Source organism: Magnolia sinica, chromosome 6, assembly GCF_029962835.1.
Source record: "Magnolia sinica isolate HGM2019 chromosome 6, MsV1, whole genome shotgun sequence".
Taxonomy (NCBI): Eukaryota; Viridiplantae; Streptophyta; class Magnoliopsida; order Magnoliales; family Magnoliaceae; genus Magnolia; species Magnolia sinica.
In genome coordinates this window covers 87,679,701-87,696,541 of record NC_080578.1, presented here as the reverse complement: position 1 = coordinate 87,696,541, position 16,841 = coordinate 87,679,701, and the positions used below count along the sequence as shown (strand labels likewise).

The 16,841-nt window shown below is 37.1% G+C and overlaps 1 protein-coding gene and 2 long non-coding RNA genes across 4 annotated transcripts; all 3 read left to right on the top strand.

The window, feature by feature from the left end:
• Positions 1 to 762: 762 nt before the first annotated feature.
• Positions 763 to 2,995, top strand: LOC131250104 (uncharacterized). Of its 2 annotated transcripts, none has more exons than XR_009173063.1 (3): positions 763 to 922; positions 2,573 to 2,661; positions 2,769 to 2,995. It is a non-coding gene; the product is annotated as an uncharacterized LOC131250104 (long non-coding RNA). The 2 variants fall into 2 exon arrangements; XR_009173064.1 differs by having other exon boundaries at positions 2,420 to 2,661.
• Positions 2,996 to 3,866: 871 nt separating this feature from the next.
• LOC131250103 (uncharacterized) lies at positions 3,867 to 5,488 on the top strand. The gene is made up of 3 exons (XR_009173062.1): positions 3,867 to 4,852; positions 5,027 to 5,089; positions 5,195 to 5,488. It is a non-coding gene; the product is annotated as an uncharacterized LOC131250103 (long non-coding RNA).
• A 2,396-nt stretch (positions 5,489 to 7,884) lies between these two features.
• Positions 7,885 to 8,830, top strand: LOC131250102 (uncharacterized). Its single transcript, XM_058250750.1, has 4 exons — positions 7,885 to 8,000; positions 8,107 to 8,203; positions 8,347 to 8,469; positions 8,562 to 8,830. The coding sequence occupies exons 1-4, from the start codon at positions 7,957 to 7,959 to the stop codon at positions 8,739 to 8,741; spliced, it is 444 nt and encodes a 147-aa protein (XP_058106733.1). The 5' UTR covers positions 7,885 to 7,956; the 3' UTR covers positions 8,742 to 8,830.
• The last annotated feature ends 8,011 nt before the right edge of the window (positions 8,831 to 16,841 follow it).

Below are 16,841 nucleotides of genomic sequence, written 5' to 3'. Positions count from 1 at the left end.
AAAGCTCAAGTGGACCACACGGTAGGAAACAGTGGAGATTAATACATACCATTGATCGATAGTGTGGTTCAATTAGACATTCGATTTGCCTAGATGTTGGGGTCATTTCCTATAAAAAAAATTATAAAATTAATGGACGGAGTGGATATATCAATTACATCACGATGGACCCCACAAAGCCCATGACAAGGCCGTCCACCAGAACCCATCAGATGTGCATACGCGGAGGGCCGGTTACGGACGGTACAATAGCTACATAGCTGGCCGTAGCAGATAAAAGTGCAAAAAATCACGGGGCCTTTTTCTTTTCCCCCTCTCACGAGACGTTTCATTTCCCACCTCTATCCCTTTCTTTCTCACGAAACCTTTATACACCTGAAAAAACCCCACTCTCTCTCTCTCTCTCTCTCTCTCTCTCTCTCTCTCGATCTCCCGCATCCCTTTTCTCTCTCTCAATATCCCCTCTCACGAACTCCCACTACAAGAAATGTGGGAATTCCTGACCCATTTTTACTGGCAGCCCGTCATGTGGGAAACCTTGGCTGGCGAAATAAATGCTCACACCCTCTCTCTCTTATAATAAAAATTTATTTTCCCCTTCTTCTTTTTTTACTTCTTACATCAAAAGCCCTCTTCTTTTCCATACCCCTAATCGTTGCTATCTCCAAACGCTAACCCTCCTCTTCTCCAAACTTTCGCAGTCACCTGCCGCGCCTCCATCACAAGCAAAGTAACTTCGTTGTCTTACTTTTTACTCCAAACCCTAACCCATCAACCATCGATGATGTCCATAGTCTTCCCCATCTGCGGTAGTAGTGGATCTCACCCCAATGCATGGCCACCCAACCTCCATCAACAACAGCTACCATCACAAGAGGCTGTTTGTCCCTCATTGTCAACAATAGCTACCATCAAATCGAAGGTACTCTCTCTCTCTCTTGATCTCGCTTCCTTCATCCCTGTCTATCTCACTTCCCCTTTCGATTATCAAAATTTGGGCTGCAGCCATGGCAGTGGCAACCATATCCGCTAGCTGCTGTCCATGGCCGCCGACACCTGCATGTTAGTTGTTTGAAGAAATGCTTCAACCGATAACGTGTATCACTATTGTACATTTAATCTCTCTATTTTTTAGTGGGCCCCACCATTTAACAAAAGAGACATGATGCAGTAAATGTCAGGGGTTAGGATCTTCCATCCTTGTTGAGCCCCACCAAATCAACAACACCCAAATCACAGGCTTCACTTTGAGTGCATGGTTCAGAAAATGGTGGATCTTCAGCCCAGGAATATGCAAAGTATCCTCTGGTTTTCAGCTTGTAGGTTTTGCGCATCCAAACGTACTGTTAATTTGATGGAACCCACCTAATGAACCATGCTCCAAAATTCTCCAAGATTCGAACATCCTTTGCCATTTTCAGTTGAATGTGGACCATTGCTCTACTTCTTTCCCAAATCATCTGTTTGCAGATGCAAGCAATGAAAGGGTTAGGATGGTCATATCTAGGAGAGTGTTGAGGCATTGCACATCTATGGTGAGATTCATCTTATCAACAGTCAGGATCAATAAGCCATGGCTCAATCTGTGCAAACTGAAAGTAGTCGTTAGTAAATGCAGTAAAGGAAAGATATGGGACAAGAACTTCCACATTTGTTATAGGAAGCCAAACCTATGTGTCAATATCCACTCCATCCATCAGTTATTTTTATTTATTTTTAGGATGTGATCCCAAAATGAAGCACATTCGAAAATTCAAGTGGGCTACACAACAGGAAACAGTGGGAATAGGAACTCCCACCATTGAAACCTTCTTTGGGCTCACTGTGATATTTATGTGCCTACCTCCATATTTATATGACATTAAAATTTTCCTTCAATGTTGAGATCAAATCATAAATAGAATAGTGTTTTTCATAATAATGGTCTTCACTATATGTCAGCTTGAGTGTGTTTTGGGAATTCATGAATAAGACATTTTTTTCCTTTTTCTTTTTTGTTTTGTAATATTGAAGAATGGTAACTTTTCCATATCCATGCATTAATGTGCCATAGTGGAGGATTACTATGAATACCTAGGTAGAGCTCTTTTATGGAATGTCATGTTCAGCCAATGATGAGATTGTGTACTTCAAAGACCTTATGAGCATTCTAAATGTGGAATATATGAAAGGTACTTCAAATAGTGCTTCTTTTCTAGGACATTCTGCATACCGTCACCTTCTTTACTATGATATGAATAGCAAGAAACATCATTATTAATTCTTTTGCCATTTTAGACTGCATGTTGGCTATTTAAATCAAACATTGCTCAGATTTGTTGAAGAAATGAATGGCTATTTAAATCAAATTTATTTTTCTTTAAGAACCATCGTTGCTCCTTATGTTCAAATTTTGTTTTCTCGTGACACTTCTTTGCAGGTTCGTCAACATAAATTTTTCCTGAAATGTGTATATATGTTGTTGTAATTTTGAGAAGCATGATGGAAGTGTCTTGCATTGATGGGATGTAGTACACAATGAAAGTACCAGATGTTTTAAATCTACTAACATTGATGCCTCAATTGGTTGCAGATGTGCATTCTGTATGATGGCTAAGCAAGTAGAAGATAGAACCCGAGAATCTTTTAAGTTACTCAAATATATTCAATGTAGGCACAAATGTAAGTAAATCTACTAATATTGATGCCTCAATTAGTTATCAGATCCTTTCAGCCTTAAACTTTTCCTGTGTTTAATTGATCACTTGTAATATTACCGCAAATCACAGGGAGTGTGCTTGGGGACATGATTTTCTCATGATGGGCTCTGAATCTTTATATTTTTGTGGGAAATATTGCAAGAAGGTATTTCTTTGTTTGCTTAATGCTTGCTTTTCGAGGTGTAGGTGATCATGGGGGTACCTTTAACTCATCATCTTTAGGTCTAGATGCTTCCCCTCACCAGCATCATTCCAACACTCTCTTTGACACCAACATGGGTTTTGCTGAATGCACTTTTTCCGCTGCCAAGGCTACTGTCTTGTCAACAGTCGTCGTTAATCTGCTAGACATTTTAAAGGTAGATGTTTCTATTTTTTTCTTTTCTTTTTTCTTTTTTTCTATTTTGTAATTGTGGTATTAGTGGAAAGACACATTTGTCATTATATATATATATATATATTAAATGTATGACAATAGGCATTCAGAGAAATGGAGGAATCACACTAATCATGTCTTTAAAAAACATTCAAAATCTTAGTCTAAGATTGGTATCACATCAGTGAAAGCAAACACCCAATGTACATATCTATACCTACTTCAGAGACATCTATAATCAAACAAAGAACGAAAAAAAAAAAATGAGACTCATCTTCGATCCATTGCTTGCTGCATCCCGAGTGATTCACTTTTGTTTGTGTTTGAATTTAGAAATTCGTTGGCCAGAAGTAACTGCTGAACTTGTTTTCATCACTGTTGATGTAAATAACTTCAGAGTCCAATATTGTATCCTGACAATATTATTCTCATGTTTTGCTGCTTTTTTTTTTTTTTTTTGAGTATTTGGTCCCTTTCTTCAGGGACTTGTATTACCAGGTGAGATACTATTCCAAGTGTACATTTCATTAAGAAATTATGGAATGTCTTTTGCCTTTTTGAAATCTAGCACATCATAGTTTTAAAATCATTAATCTTTCTTGAATTTCTTCAAAATGCCATGTGCATCTTTCATATCTAAAGAATTTGAATTGATATTGTACTCTATGATCATCCTACTTTTCCTAAAATTATGGAACGTTTGTACTGTATTGATAGCCCTCTTGATTATATTGGTGTAGTCATTTCGGTAAATTTGACATGATGTAATTTGATAAGCATGGAATGATATCGGGTGCAGCCATCTGATAAGGTTAGAGTGCATTTTCTTTTCTTTTCCTTCTATTCTTTTAATTTTAATTTCAATTTTTTAAAACTTTGTCTCCCCATTCTACTGTCGTTCATATTTTTCTGGAAGGGAATGCATTCATATTTTTTCTGGTGATGTTTAGCCTCATGGATCATTGGCCTCCATTTCATCCTCTCTTGCCCTGAATCTTTAATGCATGAACTGATTTCTCTTTTTCAAAGTCTATCGAAGCTCTATTTTTCTCACAACAATTTAGATACGAAGGTACTTAATTTAATGTTTATGAATTGGTAGTAGAAATATGAATCCAAGAATTATACATTTGACACAATATCTATCTTTTTGTCGATGAATTGAATCTGTTTATTCTATGTGCTCATATCTTTGAGAGGTTTTGTGGTGCAGGTACAAAGCATAGGGTGCTCTTTTGGGAAAGCAGTTAGCAGAAAGAGATATCGTAGTCCTTAACTTTATGATAAAGACTAAAAAATCAGGCTAACTTGAGATTTAAAAAGAGATATCATAGTCCTTAGCACTTCACTTACTATCTGAATCAGCTCTATTATTTCATCTCCAATCATGATGACCCCCAGGTTGCTTCGAAGAACATCAATCTTAATTCTATCCTTCTAGTGCACATCCATCTCAAAATCCTAAACATTTTCCCTTTGTTATTCCTTCTTAATGGTCCATACCTCTCCTCTGTAGCTGATTTAATAGTTGTTTTATAAAACTTTTCCGCAAGTTGAATTGGAATGTTGCGATCACACAACACTCTAAAGGCTCAACTACTGGGAAAAAGAAGCTCATTATGATGTTTCGGAGTTTATATTATTGGATGCAACAACAACATCTGTATAAATTTTATATTATGCCATTCTCTCATAGGTTTCCGGTAATGGAGAGAAAGCCAAGGAGATACAAGCTAAAGTTCTTAAGCATGTGGAACTCTCGAAATCACTTCTAGAGGTCTTTTTCTCCTCACCCTTGTAATACAGTTATATTCACCTAAGGTCTTTAACTTCTTCCATGCACTTTTGTATTTAACCTGTCTAAGATTACCTGAATTATGGGGGTTGTAATTCATCTATAGTCAATTCAATTATGATATTCGTTTTGATTAAGGAAATCATTAATTTACAGGTTTGACTATATTGAACGAGATTGGTGAGCTCGTGGCCTTGGTTGCAATTTTGAATTTCAGAGGTATGTCTCAAGAACTTTCAAATTTCAGATTACCTCTTTGTTTCTATGGATTGGTTATGCAAAACATGTCCATTGTAATTTTCAATTTCATTTTGTTGCTTGCAGGTTAATGGAATGCATTTTTGGATTGTGTATTTTGTATATTTTTGGCTCCTATATTGATGTATGTGACAAATCCACTGTGTCCATATGTTTTTAAAGATAGCAGTAGGATAGGATTTTAAAAATCAGGCAGATTTAAAACTCAACTAGGCCGGTGGGAACGGAAATGTCAACCGTTGAGACCATCCTGGAGCTGACCATAATGTTTATATGCCATCCAAACCATTCTTATGGTTATTACTACTGAGATAAACTGTAGAAACAAATATTATCCTGACACAACTTCCGTCACCCCAGGCATTCAATCCCCACTGATTCATGTGGTATGCTCACATGAGTTTTGAATATGTCTAATTTTTAGATTCCTTTCTATTATGGTCTTTAAAAACAAATGGACAGATTTGCCACGGACATATCTGTAGTCCCGGCATAGCCCCAAGCGTATATCCATTTGGCGGGGAGTTTCAGTTGTCAGGCTGGCTTTACTTGTTGAATTTCATTTTTTTTCCTGGTTAGGCTATTGTCGGATGTCAGTTGTAATGTTGGTACTTAACATCGCTGCTATTCACTTTCAAACCAATCGAGCGCTTCTATCGTGCAAGTGTCAGACACTGTCCATTTACACCTGTAAGTACATGTTTTCCGTGTAAACAATTTGACTACCTTTGTTGATGCTGGTGTAACTCGAGTGGACAGATGCCACAAATGTATCATTTCATTTCAATCTAAATCCGATCAGAACAAGTGCTTGAACACTGGCTATCCTTAAAATTTATGTTTTGTCTTCAGTCCAATGCTTGAACTGCTACTATCCCATATTGTATTTCAGTCTGTTGAATCCATATTGCATTGGGAATCCTCTGCACTTTCGGGATTCTATTCCAAATGGAGCAAATGGTACTAATTGAGAAATCTTTGTCCACAAATGGAAAGGTTAACATTGTCTCACAGTGTGTGTGTGTATATATATATATATATATATATATATATATATATGCTAGTTACGTTGTTTGTCGAAGATCCTGAAATTTGATATGGGTTACAGGAATTTGCAGCCCCAAACAAATCACTGTTCCAAAATTGAAAGCCTACCTACCGATTTGCAGCCCCAAACAAATCACCAAAGAAGAAACTGATGTATCGACTCACCAATCGAAAGTATCCCTATGCAGGTAAGTTGTATACACATATCCCTTTTTATATTCAAGCCATTCCCTTGATTTATGCAAAACTAGGCTACCCAAAATTTATGGACAACTCCCATTGCCTTTGATCTGCTAGAACTAACATGTGTGGATTGGCAAAAGTGCGAATGCACTTAGCGTAATTAGTAGTAGTGAGGATCTCCCACAATATTGATAAAACTCTATAAAATAGGAAATAACTCAAATTATTATCATAATATGTTGTGTACTCTCTTGTGGCTGTGTATTGGGCTCAATACACAGTCATATGGTTGTGTATATAGCTGAACATGTATATACCCTTACCATTGTGTTTATTCTGCCATATGAGGAATTTCCTACATATATACCATTAACATGATTATTTTATTTGTACACAGAGATAGACATGCTCTAGGGAGTAACATGAAGAAAATGTAGAATCAGTATATATAGGACTTGGTGGTTTAATCCATCATTAGATTCTGAAACTAGAAGACCCATGGTGACTGCAAGAGACCAAGTATCGAATGCAATCATCAAATATTTGTTGACTAAAAATTCTAAAACCAGAAGACCCATGGTGACTGCCATTTTCAATGAATGCAAACCAGTTTTCATCTAATTTCAGGGAATTCAGTTTTTTTTTTCATTGAATTTTACAGTTATTTTAAAGATAAATTAGTACATCTTATTTTTTTTTCTCCTCGGTTATGTATATCTGAGGTTTGAGTGCTTTTTTTTTGTTAGCTTGTTAGTACACCCAACTGTCAGTTCAGAATTCAGAATCGACTCTGCCATGGATTCCAATTCAACTAAATTAGGAAAATGTTTATAACCTTTTATAACTCCAAAAACACCCTAATAAATTAAAAAAGAAGAAGAAAAAGCAACTAATGCTCTGAGGCAATGAGAGTTGCAAGATTGCCTAAAAATCATAGAACTTCCTCTCACAGTGATGGGATTAGTTCACTCTAACATGAAAAGTCCCATTTTGTTAAAAATTTGCTATTCGTAAAAAATATTATAATGGGATAGTCACACTCTAAAATCCAAAAGCATTGTAATTTGCAAGTCATAATTCTTTGGTAGAGTGAAGCTTTCCCACTGATACATATGGAACATCTTTCCCAGATTCCCCCCTTGGACTGGAATCCAAGTTTCATGTAACAGTTGATGATTCTTGATGCAATATCCTACAACTCCCATTTGTAGGTGAAGCTTTCTGGATCTATTCGTAGCAAGTACCTGACTGCATTGCTCATGGCCGCTCCTTTGGCTCTGGGAGATGTGGAAATTGAGATAGTAGATAAATTAATTTTTGTTCCTTATGTTGAGATGACATTGAAACTGATGGAACTCTTTGGTGTCACTGTGGAGCACAGTGGTAGCTAGGACCGATTCCTAGTCAAGGTAGTTAAAAATACAAGTTTGATCTCAAACTTCAGACAACCTTGCAAGTCTGGTGATGGACCAGGAAAGCTAACCATGGACAAACATACTCACAAGTAATGGCATGGTCAAACATGTCCCCTGGAAATGCGTATGTTGAAGGCGATGCATCAAGTGCGAGTTATTTCCTAGCAGGCCAAGCAGTCACCGATGGCACTGTCACAGTTGAAGGTTGCGGCACAAGCCGTTTACAGGTATTACAACTCTCTTCCATATCTGCATTTGCTGCTTTTTGTACTATGTACATGTCATCTCACAGATCTTACAATCAGTATTGGACATGACTCCATTTACATTCAGCATCAAACTGGCTGCAGTTGCTTCTCGTAAGGAACACATAAATCTAGAGCAATGGCTAAACGAAAATCTGAGCACATACAAGGATACTTTTTTTGAGGTGATTCACATGCTTTATTTCATTGCCATTGTATGAATGAACTTGTCCTCAATATATGCTGCATTTTTTTTCTCTGAAAGCTTCTTGAACAAGAAAATGTTTAGAGTCCACTCATGGACATGTCTTTCTTTCTTTTTTCCTAGGATTGCCTCAAGTTCTTAAAAGAAATACCTTTCATAGCAACAAATGATGCATCTGCCAATCCTTTCCAACATTTCAGCTCTGTCATGAATCTTTATCTAGAGACAAGTTCTACTCTTTTGAAGGTTTTTGCTTCCAAAATTTCTTTTTCTATTACCTATACACAGCATCAAAGAGAACTATTATGCATATTGTAGTTTACATGAATATTTCACAGGTCCTTCAAGCCCATTCTGGCCAGCTCATCTCCCACCAACTTTCTGAGGAATTGAGAAGGTTGCAAGCATCATCTGTGCATGCTAATCCAAGACTGCAAAATGGTGGATCTACAGATTCATCAACACATGATGCATCATATCTGATTATTCACTGGCCTCTTCAGATCAACAGAAAATAATCTTTTTTAGCATCTTTGTCCAAACACGGTTCAAAATGTATGATTATTCACTGGCCCTTCACTCACTGCTGAAGCGTATGTTTGTTAAGTCGCACTCTTGTTATGCAGCACATTGTGAACCTTGCTGGGAACAAAACTCTAGTTCTGCCTATGCCTGCATTTAACGTCATCAGTGGAGGATCACATGGTTTCACTATCAACCTGAATTTTGTGAACCTTGCTGGGAACAGAACTCGGTATGCATCTTCTTCTTCTTCTTCTTCTTCTTCTTCTTCTTCTTCTTCTTCTTCTTCCTCTCTCTCTCTCTCTCTCTCTCTCTCTCTCTCTCTCTCTCTCTCTCTCTCTCTCTCTCTCTTAAATCCCAAGATGGTTTCACTATCAACCTGAATTTTGGTTGGGTTGGGTTGCGTTGCATATAGAGGAAGTGCAAAGACAGGGTTGTGTTCCACACAACAATGGTAGCACATTTTCTATACATTAAATACCATTGAAAATCCTTTTATAGATTTTCTAAGGAACAATGGAACAATGGAAGTTGTTGTTCCAAACTGACAGTTGTTGTTTAAATATATCTTAATGTTGTTGTTGTACAGAACAATGGTAGCAGATTTTTGAAGTGTGTGGAACAGTTGTTGGGGTATGAAGGGTTTAGTTGAACAGTTGTTGTTGTATAGAACAGTTGGTGAAGGGTTTTGCAGATTTTCAGAGAGAGATTTGAATTTAGCTTTGTTCTTTTGCTCTTTTTTCTTGAATTTGAGGTTGGGAGTTTAGAATTTCAGGTCCTTGGGGAGAGCGATGGATTTCGATGTGATCTTTAGTCTTTCTTCATGAACTGGAAGTGGGTATTTGGAATTATAGTTTTCTTTTTTTTTCTTTTTTTCCGACAGAGATTTGAATTTTAGATGTGTTGCTCTTTCCATGTGAATTTGAAAATGGGTGTTTAGGATTACGTGCTTTTATGGAAACAGAGTTCAGTTTCAATATGCTCAATCTTCAAAACACACACAAACACATTTTTAGCCTCTTATGTATAATGTCATAACATGCAATTTCTTCCATTTTGTATGATGAAATTGATTTTCAGCCATGTGTAGTAAGCTTTTAGATCAAAGCGAAGCTGAGAATAGGGTGTTAGTTGATGGCAAATTGATAACCAGTAGAGGCACATCCACGGAGTTTTCGCTTGCGATTGTTGAGAAGCTATTTGGCTGCAAGAAGGCATTGGATCTTGCCATTAATAAGAACTTTAAATGGACATATAACTATTATGTTAGCATTGTACTTTTGTGAATGGAAATGAATTATTGTATTTGATTAAATGAATGATTGTGTTTGATTGAATGAATGAATGATTTAGCCATGAAGTATTTATTTATATTAGCTTACATGAGTCATCAGGGCATGTACTGCAATGGTAAGAGATACCATTATTATTTAATTTGTTTTTAAAAAAATAGGCACTAGCTATGGCTATTAACGTAGCTGTTTATCTGAAAACCATAGCTCTTGCTAATTTCAGCCTATTGCTACGGTTATCTCTCTACTTTTAGCTACAGATATAATCCGTACTTGTATATAATTTATAGCTACGAAAACTATTGCTATGGATTTAACCCATACCTATGATTTCAACAGCTACAGCTATTAACCATAGCCGTTTACCTAGAAACTGTAACTATTGCTAATTTTGGCCTAATGCTACGGTTCTTGCTCTACTTTTAGCTACAGATAGAATCCGTAGCTGTAAATACCTTTGTGTTACAGAAGCTACGGCTACGGATATAATCCGTACCCATTGTACATATGGCGACGGCTTAAAGCTGTAGCCATAGCTTTTAGACCTATGGCTACAGGACCAATGGCTACGGTCGTGCTACGGATTTTAATCATAGCCATAGACCTTTAGCTACGGCTTTTATCAGTAGCCTTTGCCCAGTTTTCTGGTAGTGCTTTGTCTGTCAGATCGAGTCAAACAGAAAAAGTGCATGATCTGTCAAATTTGGTTAGGATCTCTTTATCGATTTGGATCGATAATCTTACGTGTCAAACTAACAAACTCTGAAATTCTACTCCATGTTTTAGAGATGAATAAAAGTTTTAAGATTTTTCTTATTTAAGATCTAGAATACACTTTAAATACATCGGTCAGATCCTAACCAATTAATGGCCTGTTAAGGAATGGTTTGAGTAAGACTAAATAATCAGTTTGATCTGAAACCTTAGTAGCCTACACAACATTTTTAATACTTTTCTTTTTAAGAAATATCATCTAATCAACACGGTCCACCTGATGGTCAGATTGACCTAATATTTATGGTTCCAACATAATTCAACCTCAATAATCAGATGGACGGTGTGGATCGGATCTGATGTATCCGATGATCCACTGATCATATGGGACAGATGTAAGTCATCCATCGACATCACAAAATTTTATATTGATACACTACAACAAATTAGACTTTTTATAACGATTTTTTTAGCGACGAGTCTAATTTCATTGGGAAATGCAATTTTTTACAACGACATTTTAATTCGTTACAAAAAATAGATTATTTATGATGACAGTTTAAATCGTCGCTAAGAGTTAACTTTTTTACGACAACCTTTAATTATCGTCACAAAACTTGTCGCAAAAAGTTTTCGTATGAATTTTTTACAACAATCTTAACCAGTCGTGGCTAATAACCACTTTTTGTGACAAATTAGGTGTCGTAAAAAAAAATTACGACGACATAAAAGTTGTCGCAAATAGTAGCTTTTGTAACGACTAGTTCAACTCATTGCAAAAAAATACTGAATTATACTTTTTACGACGAATGTAGTTTCATTGCGAAATGTTAAAGTATTTGCAACAACATAATAAATCATCGTAAATAGTCAACGTTTTTGCAACAAGCTATAATTATCATCGCTAAAACGTTTCCCACCAATTTCCTCTGAAAAAATTACATGGCAAGAAAGACGTTTCGCCCGCGTTTCTATGGTCATCGCTAATGTCTACTTTATGCGACGAATTGAGTGTCGTGACAAAATATTATTTTTTGCAATGACACGAAAGTCGCTACAAATAGTCAGTTTTAGCGACGACCAGGTTAACTCGTTGCGACAAATACAAACTGAAACTTTTTGCGACGAACACAGTTTCATTACAAAATGTTAGAGTATTTACAACAATATTGTAAATCATCACAAATAGTCGATATTTTTGCGACGAGCTATAATTATCATCGTTAAAACGTTTCCCACCAATTTCTCCCTGAAAAATTACATGGCGGGAGAGACGTTTCCCACGCATTTCTATTAGCATTGCTAATGTCCACTTTATACGACGAATTGAGTGTCGTCGCAAAACATCATTTTTTGCAACGACACAAAAGTCATTGCAAATAGTTTGTTTTAACAACGACTAGGTTAACTCGTTGCAACAAATACCAACTAAAGCTTTTTGCAACGAATATAGTTTCATTGCGAAATGGTAGAGTATTTACAATAATATTGTAAATCATCGCAAATAATGAATATTTTTACGACGAGTTATAATTATCGTCAATCAAATATTTCCCACCAATTTTTCTCAAAAAAATCACATGGCAGGAAAGACGTTTCGCCACGCGTTTCAATCGTCATCTTTAATGTTCACTTTATGCGACGAATTGAGTGTCGTCGTAAAACATTAGTTTTTGCAATGACACAAAAGTCGCTGCAAATAGTTTATTTTAGCGACAACTAGGTTAACTCGTTGCGATAAATATCAACTGAAGCTTTTTGCGACGAATGTAGTTTCATTACGAAATATTAGAGTATTTGCAACAACATTGTAAATCATCGCAAATAGTAAACGTTTTTGCGATGAGCTATAATTATCCTCGCTAAAATATTTTCCACCAATGAAAAAATTACATAGCGGGAAAGACGTTTTGCCACGCGTTTCAATTGGCATCGCTAATGTCCACTTTATGCTACGAATTGAGTGTCGTCGCAAAACATTAGTTTTGCAACGACATAAAAGTCGTTGCAAATAGTTTGTTTCAGCAATGACTAAGTTAACTCGTTGCGATAAATACCAACAGAAGCTTTTTGCGACGAACGTAGTTTCATTGCGAAATGTTAGAGTATTTACAACGACATTATAAATCATTGCAAATAGTAGACGTTTTTGCGACAAGCTATAATTATCGTCGCTAAAATGTTTCCCGCTAATTTTTTCTGAAAAAATTATATGGCGGAAAAGACGTTTCGCTACGCGTTTTAATAGTCATCGCTAATATCCACTTTATGCAACGAATTGAGTGTCGTTACAAAACATTATTTTTTGAAACGACACAAAAGTCGCTGTAAATAGTTTGTTTTAGCGAAGACTAGGTTAACTTATTACAACAAATACCAACTGAAGATTTTTACGATGAATGTAGTTTCATTACAAAAGGGTAGAGAATTTGTAATAAAATCGTAAATTATTTGCCTGTGTACTCTTATGAATAGTTTTCCTTCATCTATCTGTGTGCTCATCAATTAAATAGTGAAAACCAAAATATATTGGCTCATTAAGTTCCTGATCGACGATCAAACAGTACACATTACTGATGATCGCTCGATCGACTTCCTAATTAACAATCGGACAACATGAAGTATTATTGAACATCTGATGAACCTCCAATTAATGATTAAACGTTACAAACCAACATAAATCTTGTTATCACTTCCCCTATTGATGATGGAATGGTGCACATCGACAATCGCTTGATCGACCTCCAATCAACAATCGAACGATAAAAAGTGTTGTTGACCATCCGATCAACCTCTAATTCTTTATCGGATGGTGGAAATCATCGTACATCACTTTATTAAGTCTCAAATAAACAATCGAATGTTGCATATCACCGACAATCACAAGATTAGCCTCATAATCAATGAACGTACAACACAAAGTGCTTTCAACCATTAAATCAACCTCCAATCATCGATTGAATAGTGGATGGATGGGATGGATGCATGGTTGGATGGATGGATGGTTGGACGGTTGGATGGAATTGTTAGATGGATGGATAGATGGGATGGTTGGATAGTTGGTTGGATGGATGGTTGAATGGGATGGTTAGATGGATCAATATGTGAATAGATGGGATGGATGGACCGATGAATGAGATATTTGGGATGGATTGAGGGGATGGATGGATGTTTGGATGGGATGGTTTGATGGAATGGATGGATGGATGTTTTGATGATTGGATAGAATGAATGGATGGATGGGTTGGTTCGATGGATGGTCAAATGGATAGGTGGGATAGATGGATAAATGGACGGATGGGATGGTTGGATGGATGTATGGATGGATGAATGGGGTGGTTGTATGGATAGATGGCATGGATGGATGGATGTTTTGATGATTGATGGGATGATCAGATGTGTGAACGAAATGGTTGGATGTTGGATAGATGGATAATATGGTTGGATGGATGGATGTTTGAATGACTGGATATAAATGGATGGAATCGTTAGATTGATGGATGTTTGGATGATTGTATGAGATGAATGGATGATTGGATGGGGGATGCAATGGTTGGATGGGGGATGAGATGAATGAGGCTCCGACGGGCCACTAAGGGGCCAACATGATGTATGAATTCTATCCACACTACCCATCCATTTCTACATATCATTTTAGAGTATGACCCTAAAAATAACGAAGATCCAAGGCTCAAATGGACCACAAAGTGGGGATTAAATTCTTACCATTGAAAAATTCTTAGGGGCCACAAAAGTTTTTGATTAAGATGATATTTACTTTTCACTTCATCCAGGTGTATATGACCATATCAACAGGTTGGATGACAAATAAACAATATGGTGGACCCTAAAAAGGTTTCAATGATGGCCATCCTTAGCACCATTTCTTGTGGTGTGGTCCACTTGATACGTAGATATGTATTTTTTAAAATCTACTATAATCTAAAATGATATGAAAAAATGGATGGATAGTGTGGATACAATTCATACATCTTTCCGAATTGATGGACGGTGTGGATACAAAACACACATCATGGTGGAACACATATAACTAGTGACGCCACTTCAATAGGAGTCTTGCGGAAACAGATCGGCTACTCCCCCTACCACCAGCCAATGGCTGGTAGTCGGTGCTCTATGTGCCTCACCATGATGTATGTATTTCATCCATGCCATCCATATATTTTTTTAATTATTTTATGATATGAGACGAAAAAAATGAGGTATATCCCAATCTAAAGGGGACCACATTACAGGAAACAGTGTTAAATGAACGTCGACCATTAAAATATTTTTAGGGGCCATAAAAGTTTTGGATCAAGCTGATCTTTGTTTTTTTTCCCTTCATCTGGCTCTGTATGACCTAATCAACAGATTGGATGTCAAGTAAACAGTACAGTGTGCCTTAGGAGGATTTTAATGGTGGATATCCAATCACTATTGTTTTCCTGTGGTGTGGTCCAGATTATATTTATATCCCATCCATTTTTGGTGTAAAGACCTAAAATGATCTGTAAAATTGGATGAACGGAATGGATGAAATACATACATCATGGTGGGGCCCACAGAACACCGACAACCAGTCTTTGGATATTGCCTTAAAATGATCTCTTCAAATGGATGGAAGGTGTGGATACAAAACATACATCATGGTGGGGCCCACAAAACTTGCTGACGTCACTTCAATAGCGAGTCTCGCTACTCAACCTTTCAGTAGCTAATCCGCGCCCCAATCCGATGTTGTCTTAATGGGTTATTGGCCAATCTGCACCCAAAAACAAGCGCCCAAAAATCGCACCCTAAAATCTCTCCTCCTCCATGCAATCTCCTGCCTCCCTCCTTCCCTTCCTATCTCATGACGAAAACCCTAAAATCTCTCCTCCTTCACACAATTGCACGCCTCAAGTCACTCGCTGAAGCTTCTCTACGAAGATCCCATTATTTTTCCAGCATCTCAACCACCACCAACTGCCATATTAGGTAACAGATGGAGATGCTTCTTTTTTCAACCTTTTTTGTTTATGTTTTTTTCATTTTTCCACAGCCTGATTCACCTATCATTGACATCGAGTTGACGATCTTAGCCCATGGGTGTAGATGGCTGGTGAAGTTGGAGGTGAGCAGGTGCGAGGGGATCCTATTATGGAATCAGTGCGATCGGGAAGTGTTGCCCCATTCTGGAGGAGCTGACGCTTTATGATCATAGGATGGATGGAGGGTGGAGTTGGGAATGAGTTTCCGCTCTGTGATCATAGGATGGATGAAGGGTGCAATCTTGTATGCCCAATATTTCTCGTATGTAGCTTGATCGGGGCGAGTAACTAGTCAAATTGAGGGTATTGATCACTAAAATAGAATAGACCAAACATGTAAAATGGGCCAAATATTCTGGTCAAAATTGTGACCCAATTTACTGACCTCGTGAAAACCTAAGAATTGATGTTAGTAAGTTTTGTGGGCTTATCATGATGTGTGTTGAACATTAACACCGTGCATTTGATGCGTTCCGTTTAGTTTATGAGATATGTCAAAAATCATCCGTATACAAAACTCAGGTGGGCTATACCATCTAAAACTATGTGAAGACATCCTAAAACATATAAAAGCACTTGGTGGGGCCCACATGAGTTTTGGATGTGGCTAAAACTTGGTCTAACCCCTCATCCAAGTGGGACACACATAATGAATGGGTTAGATCTGTTAATCACATCTAGATGGGCCCAATATATGATTATGGATGTTTTAATGAGAGGGTAACCCCTCTCAACTATAGTATGTGGTGTGGCCCACCCAAGTTATGGATTGACTTTATATTTTAATCTGTGGCCTGCCATGGAATGTTGCATCTGATTGATGGGGCAAATCTAAATTTCAAGTGAACCCCACCATGGAAAAGAGTGGGATAGTGACACCAACCGATGAAACCTTCTTAGGGCCCACCACATGTTTATTTGAGATCCAACCTGTTATAAGTTAATACAGACATGGAATAACTGAAAATGATTTTAGAGATCATTTTAGAATATGAGCCCAAAAGTGATTCATATCCTAAGCTCAACTGGACCACACAAACAATAGCAGTGGGACAAT

What these genes read in the sequence shown, in the direction of transcription:
- LOC131250102 (XM_058250750.1), top strand. Translation starts at nt 7,957, where the DNA reads ATGGCACTGTCACAGTTGAAGGTTGCGGCACAAGCCGTTTACAG. An exon ending in ACAAGGATACTTTTTTTGAG is followed by an intron (nt 8,204 to 8,346) that starts GTGATTCACATG and finishes CTTTTTTCCTAG; the next exon opens with GATTGCCTCAAGTTCTTAAA. An exon ending in CAAGTTCTACTCTTTTGAAG is followed by an intron (nt 8,470 to 8,561) that starts GTTTTTGCTTCC and finishes AATATTTCACAG; the next exon opens with GTCCTTCAAGCCCATTCTGG.